This window comes from Nerophis ophidion, linkage group LG15 (genome assembly GCF_033978795.1).
Source record: "Nerophis ophidion isolate RoL-2023_Sa linkage group LG15, RoL_Noph_v1.0, whole genome shotgun sequence".
In the NCBI taxonomy this organism is placed as follows: Eukaryota; Metazoa; Chordata; class Actinopteri; order Syngnathiformes; family Syngnathidae; genus Nerophis; species Nerophis ophidion.
The window spans coordinates 48,311,741-48,332,807 of record NC_084625.1 but is presented as its reverse complement, the minus strand read 5'-3'; the positions used below and the strand labels follow the sequence as shown (position 1 = coordinate 48,332,807).

The window sequence follows — 21,067 nt, the reverse complement described above, 5'->3', positions numbered from 1 at the left end:
TGACGTCTCCATTATTCATTGAACAAATTGCAAAAGATTCAGCAACACAGGTGTCCATAATTCTGTGGAGTTATGCGATGAAAAGAGACAACTTATAGCTTTGAATGGTGCTGGACCAAAATGTCCTCTACAATGCGTGACGTCATCATACCGCGACGTTTTAGCATGAAACGTCCGCGTGAAATGTAAAATTGCAATTTAGTAAACTAAAAAGGCCGTATTGGCATGTGTTGCAATGTTAATATTTCATCATTGATATATAAACTATCAGACTGCTTGGTCGGTAGTAGTGGGTTTCAGTAGGCCTTTAAATGAAGTGTGTCTGACGACTCCCGTCCTTTAATGTTTTTTTTTTTTTTACACCTCGGGACAAACACGCCGCTCTCAGCCATACTTGCCAACGGGCTAACTGACCCACGTTATTGATATGCTGTGAAAGGACGGCTAATCAGCCCACTGAGTGGGGCAACTTCTTGTGGCGTCCATGCAGGAGGAGGAACCACAGACACCAGCTGCATCGTTTTGGAAAACCTACAATCAGTTTCATACCGTCAACAAAAGCTTTAATTAGCAGTTTCAAGGACTGAGCTTACCACACATTTAGATCTTCTCGTCAGCCTGATATGAACTTTTTTTTTGTGTGTTTTTGCCTATCGTTCACAATCATTATGAGAGACAAGAACACACGTCTTTTTTGGGGTGGGTTGGTTTTTAAAGATGATTAAAAAAAAAAAACGCTTGAAAGATGTGGCTAATTGGAGTCACCGTTGTAGCCTTCAAAGTCCTCGAAAACAACTTCAAAACCCTCCAACGTTTTGTATACACACTGCAAGTATATATATAATGTAGTAACAGACACCTTCATAATATGTAATATGTACAATATACACACTGCAAGTATATATATAATGTAGTAACAGACACCTTCATAATATGTAATATGTACAATATACACACTGCAAGTATATATATATATAATGTAGTAACAGACACCTTCATAACAATATGTAATATGTACAATATACACACTGCAAGTATATATATATAACAGACACCTTCATAACAATATGTAATATGTACAATATACACACTGCAAGTATATATATAATGTAGTAACAGACACCTTCATAATATGTAATATGTACAGTATACACACTGCAAGTATATATATAATGTAGTAACAGACACCTTCATAATATGTAATATGTACAATATACACACTGCAAATATATATATGATGTAGTAACAGACACCTTCATAACAATATGTAATATGTATAATATACACACTGCAAGTACATATATAATGTAGTAACAGACATCTTCATAACAATATGTACAATATACACACTGCAAGTATATATATGATGTAGTAACAGACACCTTCATAACAATATGTAATATGTACAATATACACACTGCAAGTACATATATAATGTAGTAACAGACACCTTCATAACAATATGTACAATATACACACTGCAAGTATATATATGATGTAGTAACAGACACCTTCATAATTATATGTAATGTGTACAATATACACACTGCAAGTATATATATGATGTAGTAACAGACTCCTTCATAATTATATGTAATGTGTACAATATACACACTGCAAGTATGTATATATAAGGTAGAAACAAGCCTTCATAACAATATGTAATATGTACAATATACACACTGTTAGTATATATATATATATATATATATATATATATATATATATATATATATATATATATACATATATATATATAATGTAGTAACCGACACCTTCATAAATATATGTAATACGTATAATATACACACTGCAAATACATATATAATGTAGTAACAGACACCTTCATAACAATATGTACAATATACACACTGCAAGTATATATAATGTAGTAAGAGACACCTTCATAACAATATGTAATATGTACAATATACACACTGCAAGTATATATATGATGTAGTAACAGACACCTTCATAACAATATGTACAATATACACACTGTAAGTATATATATAATGTAGTAACAGACACTTTCATAACAATTTGTAATATGTACAAAATACACACTGCAAGTATATATATAATGTAGTAACAGACACCTTCATAACAATATGTAATATGTACAATATACACACTGCAAGTATATATATATGATGTAGTAACAGGCACCTTCATAACAATATGTAATATGTATAATATACACACTGCAAGTATATATATGATGTAGTAACAGACACCATTACTATATGTAATATGTACAATATACACACTGCAAGTATATATATGATGTAGTAACAGACACCTTCATAACAATATGTACAATATACACACTGCAAGTATATGTATGATGTAGTAACAGACACCTTCATAATTATATGTAATGTGTACAATATACACACTGCAAGTATATATATGATGTAGTAACAGACACCTTCATAATTATATGTAATGTGTACAATATACACACTGCAAGTATATATATGATGTAGTAACAGACTCCTTCATAATTATATGTAATGTGTACAATATACACACTGCAAGTATGTATATATAAGGTAGAAACAAGCCTTCATAACAATATGTAATATGTACAATATAAACACTGTTAGTATATATATATATATAGTATATATATATATATATATATATATATACATATATATATATAATGTAGTAACCGACACCTTCATAAATATATGTAATACGTATAATATACACACTGCAAATACATATATAATGTAGTAACAGACACCTTCATAACAATATGTACAATATACACACTGCAAGTATATATAATGTAGTAAGAGACACCTTCATAACAATATGTAATATGTACAATATACACACTGTAAGTATATATATAATGTAGTAACAGACACTTTCATAACAATTTGTAATATGTACAAAATACACACTGCAAGTATATATATAATGTAGTAACAGACACCTTCATAACAATATGTAATATGTACAATATACACACTGCAAGTATATATATATATGATGTAGTAACAGGCACCTTCATAACAATATGTAATATGTATAATATACACACTGCAAGTATATATATATGATGTAGTAACAGACACCATTACTATATGTAATATGTACAATATACACACTGCAAGTATATATATGATGTAGTAACAGACACCTTCATAATTATATGTAATGTGTACAATATACACACTGCAAGCATGTATATATAAGGTAGAAACACACCTTCTTAACAATATGTAATATGTACAATATACACACTATTAGTATATATATATATATAATGTAGTAACCGACACCTTCATAAATATATGTAATATGTACAATATACACACTGCAAGTACATATATAATGTAGTAACTGACACCTTCATAACAATATGTAATATGTACAATATACACACTGTAAGTATATATATAATGTAGTAACAGACACTTTCATAACAATTTGTAATATGTACAAAATACACACTGCAAGTATATATATAATGTAGTAACAGACACCTTCATAACAATATGTAATATGTACAATATACACACTAAGTATATATATAATGTAATAGACACCTTCATAACAATATATGTGTTTTATATACACACTGCAAGTATATATTTAATGTAGTAACAGACACCTTCATAACAATATGTACAATATACACACTGCAAGTATATATAATGTAGTAAGAGACACCTTCATAACAATATGTAATATGTACAATATACACAATGTAAGTATATATATAATGTAGTAACAGACACTTTCATAAAAATTTGTAATATGTACAAAATACACACTGCAAGTATATATATAATGTAGTAACAGACACCTTCATAACAATATGTAATATGTACAATGTACACACTAAGTATATATATAATATAACAGACACCTTCATAACAATATATGTGTTTTATATACACACTGCAAGTATATATTTAATGTAGTAACAGACACCTTCATAACTATATGTACAATATACACACTGCACGTATATATATAATGTAGTATCAGACACCTTCATAACAATATGTAATATGTACAGTATACATACTGCAAGTGTATATATAATGTAGTATCATAGTATCAGACACCTTCATAACAATATGTAATATGTTTTATAGACACACTGCAAGTACATATGTAATGTAGTAACAGACACCTTCATAACAATATGTAATATGTACAATATACACACTGCAAGTATGTATATATAATGTAGTAACAGACACTTTCATAACAATTTGTAATATGTACAAAATACACACTGCAAGTATATATATATATAATGTAGTAACAGACACCTTCATAACAATATGTAATATGTACAATATACACACTGCAAGTATATATATATAACAGACACCTTCATAACAATATATGTGTTTTATGTACACACTGCAAGTATATATTTAATGTAGTAACAGACACCTTCATAACTATATGTACAATATACACACTGCACGTCTATATATAATGTAGTATCAGACACCTTCATAACAATATGTAGTATGTACAATATACACACTGTAAGTATATATATAATGTAGTAACAGACACTTTCATAACAATTTGTAATATGTACAAAACACACACTGCAAGTATATATATAATGTAGTAACAGACACTTTCATAACAATATGTAATATGTACAATGTACACACTAAGTATATATATAATATAACAGACACCTTCATAACAATATATGTGTTTTATATACACACTGCAAGTTTATATTTAATGTAGTAACAGACACCTTCATAACTACATGTACAATATACACACTGCACGTATATATATAATGTAGTAACAGACACTTTCATAACAATATGTAATATGTACAGTATACACGCTGCAAGTGTATATATAACGTAGTATCATAGTATCAGACACCTTCATAACAATATGTAATATGTTTTATAGACACACTGCAAGTATATATGTAATGTAGTATGGGTGCTGGTTGGCGCCTTGCATGGCAGCTCCCTCCGTCAGTGTGTGAATGTGTGTGTGAATGGGTAAATGTGGAAGTAGTGTCAAAGCGCTTTGAGTACCTTGAAGGTAGAAAAGCGCTATAAAAGTACAACCCATTTATTTATTTATTTATTTAATATGTACAATATACACACTGCAAGTATATATATAATGTAGTAACAGACACCTTCATAACAATATGTAATATGCACAATATATACACTGCAAGTATATATATATATATATATATATATATATATATATATATATATATATATATATATATAATGTAGTAATAGACACCTTCATAACAATATGTTCAATATTTACCATATTTTGATTATTTTAAACATTTCCCGGACTGATTTATTCCGAGCGTTGATATCTGTTTCCATAGCGGCGCACTTCTGACCTCTGGCAACAAATGTTTGTCCTACTTCCGGAATCAAACACGAAGTGTGTTTTCTAATCACGGCAGACTTGGTAACAGGCAACTATTTTTGGACTATACTTTTGATGCTGAATATACTGCCGGTTAGAGAGGAGAGCAGAAAGGAAGGGTAAGACGTTGGAGGAAGAGGGGGATGAAAGCGATTTTGACGCTATAAAAATGGAAATTGGAGACAAGATATTTCAACATAAATGGAGTGCTTAGCCAAAATCAACATGAAACATGATTTAAAGGTAGAATTGAAAGATGCAGTTCCCCCCTTTTAAGCTCTTTTTTAAAAGCAAGCAAACGACTCCAAAACCGCCTGTTTACTTTCCTCCTGCCAACACTGTGACCCTCAGCGTGCCGTCTCAGCAGCAGAATCCTGGCCTCAAAATCAAATGTTACCACTAGTAGAAAAGCAAAAAATACATTTTCTTTCAACAACCAATTGATGAGAGCTGTGGCTCGGTCTGGCCGTGCACACGCTGGCTTTCTTTCTCTATTTTTTATTTTTTTTTGTCTCCCCCACTGGCATTGCTTAAAAGACGCAGCTTGGCAGCGGCATTGTGTGTGTGGGGTGGAGACGGACATTTTTGAAAAGGTGAACCGATGCGGACTGCGGGGCTTTTTCAAAAGAGGTACAAAGTCCGACGACGCACACGTGTATGAAGGAAAAACAAACTGCTGAAAAATACTTTAACAGTTTCCTGCAGGTCAAAAATACATCAAGTAGTGTGAGTTATATTGCAATGTTGGTCGAGTTATTTATCACAAGATGTTAGAATAATTATGTTTAAGTTATCACGCAACTCTTAGGCTTAAAGGCCATTGCTCAAGTTAGATAATTGTATCTGTGCAAGGACAAAAACTTCTTGTGTGAGGAGGGGTGGCCTCCGCTGCAGATGTTGTCTTTGTCTTAGCCCGCTAACAGCCAAGGACTTCAAGAACCTTGACGAAGACAAGATGACAGCACGCAGATGAACAAGGCCCCTTGGAGCTGCTTTGCATTATATGTGTGACCCCTTCTTTTTAGAAGTGGCCTTAGTGATGTTGACTGTGGAACTCCTGAATAAATAGAGGGGTGCGGGAGCTGTACCTTAGAGCAGTGGTCCCCAACTTTTTTGTAGCTAATTTAATTAGCAGTTTCAGCAGACTGAGCTTACCACACATTTAAATCTTCACGTCAGCCTGATATGAACTTTTTTTGGGGTATTTTTGCCCATCGTTCACAATCATTATGAGAGACAAGAACACACGATTTTGACGCAATAAAAATGGAAATTGGAGACAAGATATTTCGACATAAATGGAGTGCTTAGTGCTTAGGGGGGAAGGGGGGGTTCTATTTTTTCTTTTTTTTTTTTTGTCATGAAAAAGGGGTTGGTGCACTAATTGTTAGTGTACCTTGTGTTTTTTATGTTGATTTAATAAAAAATATATATTAAAAAAAATAAAATTAAAACAATTTCAAATTAACAAAAAAATATTCTTTTATTTTTTAATGAAAAATAAAAATATATATATAAAAATAAATTTAAAAAATAAAAAATTTGATTAATAAAACATTCTTCTGCGGCCCGGTACCAATCGAGCCGCGGCCCGGTACCGGGGTTGGGTACCACTGCCTTCTTAGAGCGTAGGGCGAGACTGTAACTGAGTGTACAGCCCCAAACGTTTCTCCTCATGAGCTAAATTGAACTCTGTCTCTGCACTCGCTATTTTATTTAAGGATTAAATTGCAAAAATTAACTTATTTTTAATATACCGTGAGATTTTTTTTTTTGTTAAAATAGAGCCAATAATGTCATTTTTTGTGGTCCCCTTTATTTAGAAACGTACCGTAAAGTACCAAAATATTGTCCCAACCGAGCATGGTTAGGACTAGCCCTAAATCTACCGATACCGATCAGCACATCCCTATGGTTATGCTTTTATAAATCGCTGGAATATAAGACGACTATTTACATTCTAAAGACAAAAATACAGTTAACCATTTGACTCATGTCACCATTGGGCAGCAAATTAAGCCATTATCCCACTCAAGGTTTAACCAGATAATTTGACGTCCCTGGAACTTATCCGTAGTATCTGATGGTCTGAAAACTGCAGAAGCTCTTGTCAATATAATGAGACGCCTAAAAAAAACAAAGACCGAACCGTATGAAACGGCTGTGCAGCTATTTTTTTTTTCTTTACAGTAGAGCTGTGAAGAAGGTGCTCCCAGGTGAGTTTTAAAAGCGTTGTGGGAAAAAAAAGGATGAAAAGACCGCCGCAGACAGCGAGGGGGGTGTGGGGGGGGGCAGAGATGTGAACCGAGATGCAAGGTGGGAGCGTGAACTGTTGACGGTCTGAAAGTCTGGCGGAGAGAGAAAAGGTGTCAAGAGTACACAAGTACTCCACGGGGTTTACTGTATGCTTTGATTGTAGAGGACATTTTGGTCCAGCACCGTTCCACAGCTATAAGTTGTCTCTTTTCATCGCATAATTACACAGTATTATGGACATCTTTATCGGTGAATGTTTTGCAATTTCTTCAATGAACAATGGAGACATCAAAGAAGAAAGCTGTAGGTGGGAAGCGACATATTGCGTCCGCTTTTAGCAACACAAACACAGCCGGTGTTTCATTGTTTACATTCCCGAAAGATGACAGTCAAGCTTTACTATGGAACAGTAATGTCAAGCGAACATGGTTCCGTACCACATGTCAACCGGCAGGTTTTGGTGAGAAAATGGTGGTAATAAGTCGGCTCTTACCGTCTTACCGGGTTAGTTTGCTAATTTGAAATTTTAAATTTCACGCCGAAATATCCTGCTGAAACATCGCGGTATGATGACGCGTGGGCGTGACGTCACGCATTGTAGAGGGACATTTTGGTCCAGCACCGTTCCCAGCTATAAGTTGTCTCTTTTCATCGCATAACCCCACAGTATTATGGACTTCCGTGTTGCTGAATCTTTTGCAATTTCTTCAATTAATAATGGAGACGTCAAAGAAGAAAGATGTAGGTGGGAAGCGACGTATTGCGTCCGCCTTTAGCAACACAAACACAGCCGGTGTTTCATTGTTTACATTCCCGAAAGATGACGGTGAAGCTTTACTATGGAACAGAGCGGTCAAGCGAACATGGTTCCGTACCACATGTCAACCGGCAGGTTTCGGTGAGAAAATGGTGGTAATAAGTCGGCTCTTACCGTCTTACCGGGTTAGTTTACTAATTTGACATTTTAAATTTCACGCCGAAATATCCTGCTGAAACATCGCGGTATGATGACGCGTGCGCGTGACGTGACGCATTGTAGAGGACATTTTGTTCCAGCATCATTCCCGGCTATAAGTCGCCCGTTTTCATCGCGGAATTCCACAGTATTCTGGACATCTGTGTTGCTGAATCTTTTGCAATTTGTTCAATGAACATTGGAGACATCAAAGAAGAAAGATGTAGGTGGGAAGCGGTGTATTGCGGCCGCCTTTAGCAACACAAACACAGCCGGTGTTTCATTGTTTACATTCCCGAAAATTGACGGTGAAGCTTTACTATGGAACAGAGCGGTCAAGCGAACATGGTTCCGTACCACATGTCAACCGGCAGGTTTCGGTGAGAAAATGGTGGTAATTAGTCGGCTCTTACCGGGTTAGTTTGTCCAGGGTGTACCCTGCCTTCCGCCCGATTGTAGCTGAGATAGGCGCCAGCGCCCCCCGCAACCCCGAAAGGGAATAAGCGGTAGAAAATGGATGGATGATGGATGGATGGAAGGTAACAATGAGAAGTAGCAACGACAAGAGCGACATGCAATACAATAATCCAGCACTGACTGGAGGAACAAAGCAGGTAAAAGAGGATTGGGCTGATTGACACCAGGTGTGGCTGAGGGAAAACAGCACACAGGAAGCTGAACCAAAATAAGAGTGCTGACAGGAAATACTAAACACACATAGAGGAAAAACACACAAACTTGTCAGTGGCAAGCCTGACAGGTACAACTATATAATCTCACTAAAACACTAGTAACACAATAAGCAGATAAGGGATTTTCCAGAATTATCCCAGTCAATTTGTCTAATAACATCTGAATCACTCCCACTGCCCTCTAGTTTTTGTTTTTCTAGTCCTTCACTCTCACTTTCCTCATCCACGAATCTTTCATCCTCATTCAAATGAATGGGGAAATCGTCGCTTTCTCGGTCCGAATCGCTCTCGCTGCTGGTGGCCATGATTGTAAACAATGTTCAGATGTGGGGAGCGCTTTTTTATTAGTCCTTCACTCTCACTTTCCTCATCCGCGAATCTTTCATCCTCGCTCAAATTAATGGGGAAATCGTCGCTTTCTCGGTCCGAATCGCTCTCGCTGCTGGTGGCCATGATTGTAAACAATGTTCAGATGTGGGGAGCTCTTTTTTTTTGTAGTCCTTCACTCTCACTTTCCTCATCCGCGAATCCTTCATCCTCGCTCAAATTAATGGGGAAATCGTCGCTTTCTCGGTCCGAATCGCTCTCGCTGCTGGTGGCCATGATTGTAAACAATGTTCAGATGTGAGGAGCTCTTTATTTATTTTTTTCTAGTCCTTCACTCTCACTTTCCTCATCCACGAATCTTTCATCCTCGCTCAAATTAATGGGGAAATCGTCGCTTTCTCGGTCCGAATCGCTCTCGCTGCTGGTGGCCATGATTGTAAACAATGTTCAGATGTGAGGAGCTCTTTATTTATTTTTTTCTAGTCCTTCACTCTCGCTTTCCTCATCCACGAATCTTTCATCCTCGGTCAAATTAATGGGGAAATCGTCGCTTTCTCGGTCCGAATCGCTCTCGCTGCTGGTGGCCATGATTGTAAACAATGTTCAGATGTGAGGAGCTCTTTATTTATTTTTTTCTAGTCCTTCACTCTCACTTTCCTCATCCACGAATCTTTCATCCTCGCTCAAATTAATGGGGAAATCGTCGCTTTCTCGGTCCGAATCCCTCTTCTAGTCCTTCACTCTCACTTTCCTCATCCACGAATCTTTCATCCTTGGTCAAATTAATGGGGAAATCGTCGCTTTCTCGGTCCGAATCGCTCTCGCTGCAGGTGGCCATGATTGTAAACAATGTTCAGATGTGAGGAGCTCTTTATTTTTATTTTTCTAGTCCTTCACTCTCACTTTCCTCATCCACGAATCTTTCATCCTCGCTCAAATTAATGGGGAAATCGTCGCTTTCTCGGTCCGAATCGCTCTCGCTGCTGGTGGCCATGATTGTAAACAATGTTCAGATGTGAGGAGCTCCACAACCCGTGATGTCACGCGCACATCGTCTGATACTTCCGGTACAGGCAAGGCTTTTTTATTAGCGACCAAAAGTTGCGAACTTTATCGTCGATGTTCTCTACTATATCCAGTATGATGATTCTACGTTTGTATGAGGGGGGGGGATTAAAAAATTGGAGTATTTTTATTTTTTAATTGATCCAACAATATGTCTCATAATGACCGCGTCGTCGTGGTATCGCACCGAAATATCTTATTTTGAAAAGCCCAACCTTTTAAAATATCACCGCTGCGGGTGCAGAAGTATGACTGAGGGAGAAAAAAAAACATGTCCTTCAACCTTTTGAAATAATGTTTTTAAACGGACTGGAAGTCAAGTGAAAAGGTCGAACGGATGAAAGCGATCAACAATTTCAGTTATTTTCCTGCCGCAACCTCCTCAGGTCTACTTACTGTTGCCACCGGAGCGGTTCAATCGGTGCATTGTGGAGTTCTCCAGCTCCCGGTACGGATACTGCAGCGTGGTGTCCAGACTTCTAAATCCTTCTTTGAGGGAGTGGTGCTTGTAGTACTCGATTAGTTCCTAAAACAGACATAAATGGCACGTTTAAGTTACGAGATTGTATGAAATGAGTTGGTGCTGGAGCCTATCTCAGCTGCATTCGGGCGGAAGGCGGAGTACACCCTGGACAAGTCTTCACCCCATCACAGGCTAAATTCACTCACTATTTTATATTTTCAGATTATCTATTTTGTTCTACTACATCATTATTTGATTTTATTTTACTACAACATATTATATTAATATTTCATAATGCTTTTAAATTGAAAAACAAATGTTTTCAATTAATTTAAATGAAACACAATTTTTTAATTTAACTTAAAATCATTTCTTTTATTTAATGCAATTTTATTTTTATTTTATTTAAAACCTTTTAAACTGGTTTTCATTGAGTTTTTAACAGTGAATAAGGTATGAATTTGTCTCTGGATTTCATTACTCATCCGTCCATTTTCTACCGCTTGTCCATTTCGGGGTCGCGGGGGGTGCTGGAGCCTATCTCAGCTGCATTCGGGCGGAAGGCAGCGTACACCCTGGACAAGTCGCTACTTCATCACAGGCTAAATTCACTCACTATTTTATATTATCAGATGATCTATTTTGTTCTACTATATCATTATTTGATGGTATTTTATTACAACATATCTATATTTCATAATACTATTAAATTGACAAATATATATTTTCAATTAATTTAAATGAAACACAATTTTTTAATTTAACTTACAATAATTCATTTTATTTTGTGCAATTTTGTTTTTATTTTATTCAAAACCTTTTAAACTGGTTTTCATTGAGTTTGTAACAGTGAATAATGTATGAGTTTGTCTCTGGATTTCATTATTCATCTGTACATTTTCTACCGCTTTTCCCTTTCAGGGTCCCAGGGGGTGCTGGAGCCTATTTTAGCTGCATTCAGGCGGAAGGTGAGGTACACCCTGGTTAAGTCGCTACCTCATTACAGGCTAAATTCACTCACTATTTTATATTATCAGACGATCTATTTTGTTCTACTACATCATTATTTGATTATATTTTACTACAACGTATTATATCAATATTTGATAATGCTTTTAAACTGAAAAATGTTTTTTTCCCAATAATATAAATGAAACACAAATTTTTATTTAACTTAAAATAATTTATTTTATTTTATGCAATTGTATTTCTATTTTATTTAAAACATTTTAAACTGGTTTTCATTGAGCTTGTAACAGTGAAAAATGTATGAATTTGCCACCGGATTTCATTATTCATCCGTCCATTTTCTACTGCTTGTCCCTTTCGGGGGTTGCGGGTGGTGCTGAAGCCTATCTCAGCTTTAATTACACAAATTGTTTCAAGTAGACAGTTGGATTTTACAGTAAACACTTTACATTTACATTTACAAAGTTTTACTGTAATATATATATATATATATAAATATATATATATATTTCTTGTCTGATTTAAACAATTCCAAAACCAACAAACTAAGCTCAATCATGCGCCTAATCTTTTTTTTTTTTTTTTCAATCCCGCTTTTACCAAAATTTCCAGGAAGTTCCCATTGAAATTTCCACTTTGCATCAGTCCATCCGAGCCCAGCGAAGCCAGCGGCGTTCCTGGGTGTTGTTGATAAATGTCTTTTGCTTTGCATAGTAGAGTTTTAACTTGCACTTTCAGATGTAGCGACCAACTGTAGTTACTGACAGGTTTAGCGAAGTGTTCCTCAGCCCATGTGGTGATATCCTTTACACACATGTCGCTTTTTGATGCAGTACCGCCTGAAGGATGAAAGGTCCGTAATATCATCGCTTACGTGCAGTGATTTCTCAAGATTCTCTGAACCTTTTGATGATCTTAGATCGTAGATGGTAAAATCCCTAACTTCCTTGCAATAGCTCGTTGAGAAATGTTCTAAAACTGTTCGACGATTTGATTACAAATTGGTGTACCTCGCCCCATCCTTGTTTGTGAATTACTTAGCATTTTTGGGGAAGCTGCTTTTATACCCAATCATGGCACCCACCTGTTCCCAATTAGCCTGCACACCTGTGGGATGTTCCAAATAAGTGTTTGATGAGCATTCCTCAACTTTATCATGTTTATTAGTTTGAACATCAAAAATGTTGTCTTTGTAGCATATTCAACTGAATATGGGTTGAAAATGATTCGCAAATCATCGTATTCCGTTTATATTTACATCAAACACAATTTCCCAACTCATATAGAAACGGGGTTTGAATATATATATATATATATATATATATATATATATATATATATATATATATATATATATATATATATACATATATATATATATATATATAATGCCAACGCCCCTCAGGCCAGAATAAACACGACCCTATAATCTAAAGTTATTTCTGTGCACGCTGCTAAAACAAAACTCATGTTTTGACACTTCACTAATGAACACAATGATTTATTCATGAATTGCAGTGGTGGAATTGAAGAGAAAAAGAGGGGGAAAAAAAGGCTGAACAGACTTACAAATAGGCTCCTAAACTTCTTATTCTCGGCGATGTGGAAGCAGCCCTCCTTGGTCAGAATCTTTATGTGCTTCACGTCGTTGTTGTACCTGTGGGCCATTGAATAAGTTATGAGTGTAATTTCCCTCTCTGATCACCGCCATCGATCGGTGGTCACCCCCCCACCCCCACCCCCCGGCCCCCTAATGGAATGCATGGCGTCCTAAAGGTGGGTGACGGGCAAATGATGGGTGATCCGGTGAGCGGCTGCCTGCCCACATCGCATATTCCTCATTCATAGGCTCGCCCCGGTCGAAATCATTCACCTCCGCGGTCTTCTTCCTTTTATTTAAAGTGACACTTTTTTTTTTTTTTTGTCCTGCCGCGGCACCCCAAACACTTCACCCAGGCAATTGTGAAGAGTAATTTCCTTTTAAGTGCGGTAAATATCAATTGACAGTCGTTAACGTTGGATCGGCGAGGCGGGTTTATCACGGCCGCAAGTCAGCGCATTCTGACACTTTTAAAGATCTTGTTTCATCTCATTATCGCCACAATTTAATATGTTTACCGTATGCTAAAACCATAAATAAAGCATAATAAATGTGTATTCTATCAGTGTTTCCCCATACATACATTAATTTATAGCGGTACTCATTTATTGCTGTTTACACCGGCTCATAAACACTTTATAATGGGACTGTTTGAGTGTCGCCTGTAGATTGGGAATTCCAGCGCATAAGAAATGGTAGCGGGAGGTATCAATGTTGCTAACTTAACCAATTTGTTATAAAACCCCGTTTCCATATGAGTTGGGAAATTGTGTTAGATGTAAATATAAACAGAATACAATGATTTGCAAATCCTGTTTGACCCATATTCAGTTGAATGCACTACAAAGACAACATATTTGATGTACAAACTCATACATTTTAAAAAATGTTTTTGCAAATAATAATTAACTTAGAATTTCATGGCTGCAACACGTGCCAAAGTAGTTGGGAAAGGGCATGTTCACCACTGTGTTACATCACCTTTTCTTTTAACAACACTCAATAAACGTTTGGGAACTGAGGAAACTAAATGTTGAATCTTTATAAGTAAAATTCTTTCCCGTTCTTGTTTTATGTAGAGCTTCAGCCGTTCAAACAGTCCCGGGGTGTCTCCGCTGTCCTATTTTACGCTTCATAATGCGCCACAACATTTTCGATGGGAAACAGTTCTGGACTGCAGGCGGGCCAGGAAAGTACCTGCACTTTTTTTTTTTACGAGCACGCTGTTGTAATACGTGCTGAATGTACCTTGGCATTGTCTTGCTAAAATAAGCAGGGGCGTCCATGAAAAAGACAGTATATGTTGTTCCAAAACCTGTATGTACCTTTCAGCATTAATGGTGCCTTTACAGCTGTGTAAGTTACCATTGCATTGGGCACTAATGCACCCCCATACCATCACAGATGCTGGCTTTTGAACTTTGCGTCGATAACAGTCTGGATGGTTCGCTTCCCCTTTGGTCCGGATGACACGATTGCGATATTTCCAAAAACAATTTGAAATGTGGACTCGTCAGACGACAGAACACTTTCCACTTTGCATCAGTGCATCTTAGATGATCTCGGGACCAGAGAAGCCGGGGGCGTTTCTGGGTGTTGTTGATAAATGGCTTTTACTTTGCATAGTAGAGCTTTAACTTGCACTTACAAATGTAGCGACCAACTGTATTTAGTGACAGTGGTTTTCTGAAGTGTTCCTGAGCCCATGTGGTGATATCCTTTAGAGATTGATGTCGGTTTTTGATACAGAGGGATCGAAGGTCACGGTCATTTAATGTTGGTTTCCGGCATGCTGCTTACGTGGAGTGATTTCTCCAGATTCTCTGACCCTTTTGATGATATTATGGACCGTAGATGTTGAAATCCCTAAATTTCTTGCAATTGCACTTTGAGAAACGTTGTTCTTAAACTGTTTGACTATTTGTTCACGCAGTTGTCGACAAAGGGGTGTACCTCACCCCATCCTTTCTTGTGAAAGACTGAGCATTTTTTTAGGAAGCTGTTCTTATACCTTATCATGGCACCCACCTGTTCCCAATTAGCCTGCACACCTGTGGGATGTTCCAAATAAGCGTTTGATGAGCATTTCTCAACTTTATTAGTATTTAATGCCACCTTTCCAACTTTTTTGTCACGTGTTGCTGGTATCAAATTCTAAAGTTAATGATTGTTTGCAACAAAAAAAAAAGAATGTTTATCAGTTTGAACATCAAATATGTTGTCTTTGTAGCATATTCAACTGAATATGGGTTGAAAAGGATTTGCAAATCATTGTATTCTGTTTATATTTACATCTAACACAATTTCCCAACTCATATGGAAACGGGGGTTTGTACAAAAATTACGTAAAACGTTGAAAATCTTAACGGGCCGTATTTTGCCCAGGTCTGGTCTAGTTCTCAGGGAATTAGTACTTACTTGATACTGATGGCGTACTCCGTGTACTCTCTGCTGCGATGGCGAACCAAGTAGGTGCTGTTGACTCGGTTGATGAGTTCCGCCTCTGCCTGGAGTCTCTCCATCGGCCCAGCAAACCTGCCACGCAAGAAGTCAACACGACATCAAGAATCGTTAGGCAACTAGAGATACATGTGTCATGATCTGAAGGCGGGACACCGACTCTAGCCCATCCTTGGCCAGGCACCCTGGACCATGTCGACTCAGTCCTCATGGCCGCCCCCCCCCAAGCTACTTTTGATGTTAAACCTAAAACCTTTTGACATTTTCTTGTGTTTGGACTTGGGGACTTCTGGAATCCGTCCCTTGAGGGGGGGTACTGTCATGACCTGTTTCTGGTTGTCTTGCGTTTCTGTCATGAATTGCACCTGTCTTTTCCTGGTCCTCGTTTCCTCCAATCAACTCTCCTTCCTTTTGTGTCTAGTCCAGGTGTACTCAGTTGTCCGATTAGTCTTTTTACTCACTAATTCTGTCTGGTAAGCAAATGTTTGTGGTGAGGAATTGTGAACAGCACTCTTTGTTGCTTTTGCCTTGCTTGGAACCGTGTCCACCCCACCGGTATAGCTCGGTTGGTAGAGTGGCCGTGCCAGCAACTTGAGGGTTGCAGGTTCGATTCCCGCTTCCGCCATCCTAGTCACTGCCGTTGTGTCCTTGGGCAAGACACTTTACCCACCTGCTCCCAGTGCCACCCACACTGGTTTAAATGTAACTTAGATATTGGGTTTCACTATGTAAAGCGCTTTGAGTCACTAGAGAAAAGCGCTATATAAATATAATTCACTTCACTTCACTTCACCTTAGCGCCATATCTTCCCGACCGTGACAACATGTTTATAGACGACCACGACATAACTTATTTTCCAGATAATTAACCGCTGCTAAAACGGTGCAACTATGGATTTTTCTCTAGCGGCCATAATGTTTTGTATTTAACAAATTGTTTTCCTCTAACATCGAATGGTGTGTTATCGTTTGTGCTATGACGCCATCTTTGAACAAGTTCCCTCACTTAAGGAGCTGCGGGTTTAAAAAAAAAAAGCACTTCCTGTTTGGGCCTTAAACCGGAAGCATAACCACCCATAGTGTTTTTGATAGGATTCTTCATCGTTTGAAGTTAAAGTACCAATGATTGTCACACACAAACACACTAGGTGTGGTGAAATTTGTCCTCTGCATTTGACCCATCCCCTTGTTCACGCCCAGGAATAATTTTTTTGTTATTTGAGCAACATTTTTTTAGATTTACAATACAACTGAAACAATGTGTACTTCGTAAACCGTTCCATGTGTGATGTAGGAGTGTTTTCATGCATATTTCTGCATGCTATCGCCATGAAGTAAAGCTAGTATTGTTAGCATTAGTGAAGACGTTTACAACTGTCTTTGTTAATATCATCAAAATACAATGGCATTATTTTTGTAGTGTTTCAGTTTCATAAATTCACCAAAATGTCTGTATGGAGTTATGGGTGTGTTCAGCTGATTGGAGAGCTACTTTCCGCAGCTCGTGGGGGTCCTTGACGATGACCTCTGTTTTGTTTGATCAGCCGTTTTACTGCACCATTTGGAAACATGTCATTTGCAAAATCTTTTGCACCGGTATATATCGGGTGCAGCAAATACTGTATACATAAAGATATGTATTTTTTCTAAAATTTGGTGGGAGTGGCTTATATACCGGTGCGGTATACCGTATTTCCTTGAATTGCCGCCGGGCATATAGTATGCGCCTGCCTTTAATTACTGCCGGGTCAAACTCGCTTCGCAAAATAATTAGTGCATGCTTAGTATTACCGCCTGGTCAAACTCGTGACGAGACGAGTGACACTTCCCCTGTCATCATTTTCAAAATGGTGGAGGCTGATTTCAATACCGGTAATTTGAAATTGCATAAAGGCAAGAAGATTAAGAGCTATTCCGTAGGATTTAAGGCCCAAGCTATTGAATACCGGTATGCTAAAAAGAACAGTAAGCAGAGCGACCTGAACTGAGGTTTTATTGAAAAATAAACAAAATCAAACTGCTCAAGCCATGTCCTTCCTTGGTGGTCCTGGGAACCCGCAAGACGGCGGCTTGAGACCGTCACAATACCGTAGCTGCGTCTGTCAAATATGAGTCATTAATTGACTCCAGCTTCCTGGTGGTAGACGGCGCTAGTGATCCTTCTTGCGACTACTCGGCTGCAGAAGAAGTGACAATGAGTGACGTGATATGTGCTAGGACGGATATGACGCGGGGGCGGGGTACCTTTTAGGATGTAAACAACCGGGCTGAAATAAAGCATGCTCCAGTCCTAAATACCCAGTGTATTATTTATATAATAACACTTCCCGGTGGCAGCGGTGGGATAAAGAGATCACCCACGGAGCAGAACGGGAGGGGGAGTTGTCCGAGGATAATTCTGTCATCGCCCCCCACACTTGAGGAGCCGAGCTAACTGATAGCAGCGGTCTGATAGCAGTTTTCTAAACTGGACTTTCAATCGAAGCACGAGGTAATAAAGGAAGGTCTCCATCGAGACAGAGAGACTTTTAAAACTGAAGAACGATAAGGAAGACTTCTATAAACAAGTTATCGATGATTTTGATCAGAAGGAGCTGGCCTGGACTATATTTATAAGTAAAAGTAAGACCATAATAACGTATTTTTTATCAAACGTGCTTTTCATGATGGTATCCTTACATCACACTCAAATTTTTACTGCATGCCTTTGGTAAATGCCGGAGTGAGAAGAGGTTTTAAATTAATTAGCGCCCCGGTTGCAATTCAAGGAAATACGGTATGTTGTTGTTGTTTTTTTTTATGTGCAATTGTGTGATCATGTGGTCTCGTTCACTCGGAATCGAGTTGTTTACCCAGGAGGAATCCGTCTTTAACTAACTAGGGAAGTGCTTTTACAGCCGGAAACATCCGTATCCATTTGCTGTCTTTAGCTCTGTTCGATAAAAACTGTGATTTAGGGACGACGCCTGCCTTCCTATTGATGATTTAATTAGGTAGCGGAAGCTTATTTGTTAACTTACCACGGTTGAGAGGAGTAATCGATGGGCTTTGGGACCTGGGGAGAACACAACAAAAGGCGTTAATTATTTTCTGAAGCCGTCACCCAATGACCGCCGTATTAAATCATCTTGGCGCCAAAACCAAAGTGCATCGTCTTCAAGCTGATGTTTTTTTGGTAATGTGCCTCCACCACAATAAAGACACTTATCTTCACAGCAGAATGCACAGTGATAATAGTTTACTATCTATTAAATGTGTTCTACTCCTTAAGAGGATTGTCTCATAAACAGAACCCGAAACCAGTGAAGTTGGCACATTGTGTAAATGTTAAATAAAAACAGAATACAATGATTTGCTGAAATAAGCAGGGGCGGAACACTTTTACACTTTTCTTCTTAGATGAGCTCCAGCCCAGTTTCTGGGTGTTGTTGATAAATGGCTTTCGTTTTGCATAGTATGAATTTCAGCTTATTTGCTGAAATTCATATTTCAGCAAATAAGCAGTCCAAGTCCATGATAACCTTGCTTGGATGGCAACATATGTTGCTCCAAAACCTGTATGTACCTTTCAGCATTAACGGGACTCTCGCTGCTGTGTTGGATCCGCTTTGGACTGGACTCTTGCGACTGTGTTGGATCCATTATGGATTGAACTTTCACAGTATCATGTTAGACCCGCTCGACATCCATTGCTTTCGTCCTCTCCAAGGTTCTCATAGTCATCGTTGTCACCGACGTCCCACTGGGTGTGAGTTTTCCTTGCCCTTATGTGGGCCTACCGAGGATGTCGTAGTGGTTTGTGTTGTGGTTTGTGCAGCCCTTTGAGACACTAGTGATTTAGGGCTATATAAGTAAACATTGATTGACATTGATTGAATGGTGCCTTCACAGATGTGTAAGTTACCCATGCCTTGGGCACTAATGCACCCCCATACCATCACAAATGCTGGCTTTTGAACTTTACGCCGATAACAATCCGGATGGTTCTCTTCCTCTTTCACGACGTCCGCAGTTTCCAAAAACAATTTGAAATGTGGACTCGTCAGACCACAGAACACTTTTACACTTTTCATCTTAGATGAGCTCCAGCCCAGTAAAGCCGGCGGCATTTCCGGGTGTTGTTGATAAATGGCTTTCGTTTTGCATAGTAGAGTTTTAACATGGACTTGGACTGCTTATTTGCTGAAATAAGCAGTCCAAGTCCATGATAACCTTGCTTGGATCGCAACATATGTTGCTCTAAAACCTGTATGTACCTTTCAGCATTAATGGTGCCTTCACAGATGTGTAAGTTACCCATGTCTTGGGCACTAATGCACCCCCATACCATCACAGATGCTGGCTTTTGAACTTTACGCCGATAACAATCCGGATGGGTCTTTTCCTCTTTCACGACGTCCGCAGTTTCCAAAAACAATTTGAAATGTGGACTCGTCAGACCACGGAACACTTTTACACTTTTCATCTTAGATGCGCTCCAGCCCAGTAAAGCGGTGGCATTTCTGGGTGTTGTTGATAAATGGCTTTCGTTTTGCATGGTAGAGTTTTTAACTTGGACTTACAGATGTAGCGACCAACTGTAGTTACTGACAGTGGTTTTCTGAAGTGTTCCTGAGCCCGTGTGGTGATATCCTTTACACACGGATGTCGCTTTTCGATGCAGTACCGCCTGAGGTATTGAAGGTCTCGGGCATTCAATATTTATTCCGCTTACGTGCGTGGATTTCTCCAGATTCTCTGAACCTTTTGATGATATTACGGACCGTAGGGGGGTGAAAACCCTAAATTCCTTGCAATATCTGGTTGAGAAATGTTGTTCTTAAACAATTTTCTCGCGCATTTGTTCACAAAGTGGTGACCCTCGCCCCGTC

At 38.0% G+C, this 21,067-nt stretch overlaps 1 protein-coding gene across 2 annotated transcripts in view; it reads right to left on the bottom strand.

Moving 5' to 3' along the window:
* LOC133569749 (guanine nucleotide exchange factor VAV3) overlaps nucleotides 1-21,067 on the bottom strand; it is a 219,862-nt gene that overhangs the window by 15,696 nt on the left and 183,099 nt on the right. For both annotated transcript variants that reach the window (XM_061922308.1, XM_061922309.1), the window contains 4 exons: nucleotides 19,217-19,251; nucleotides 16,155-16,271; nucleotides 13,706-13,793; nucleotides 11,101-11,230 (listed from right to left, as the gene is read on the bottom strand). In XM_061922308.1, the coding sequence (XP_061778292.1) occupies nucleotides 11,101-11,230; nucleotides 13,706-13,793; nucleotides 16,155-16,271; nucleotides 19,217-19,251 (370 nt within the window). The remainder of the gene's footprint in view (nucleotides 1-11,100; nucleotides 11,231-13,705; nucleotides 13,794-16,154; nucleotides 16,272-19,216; nucleotides 19,252-21,067) is intronic.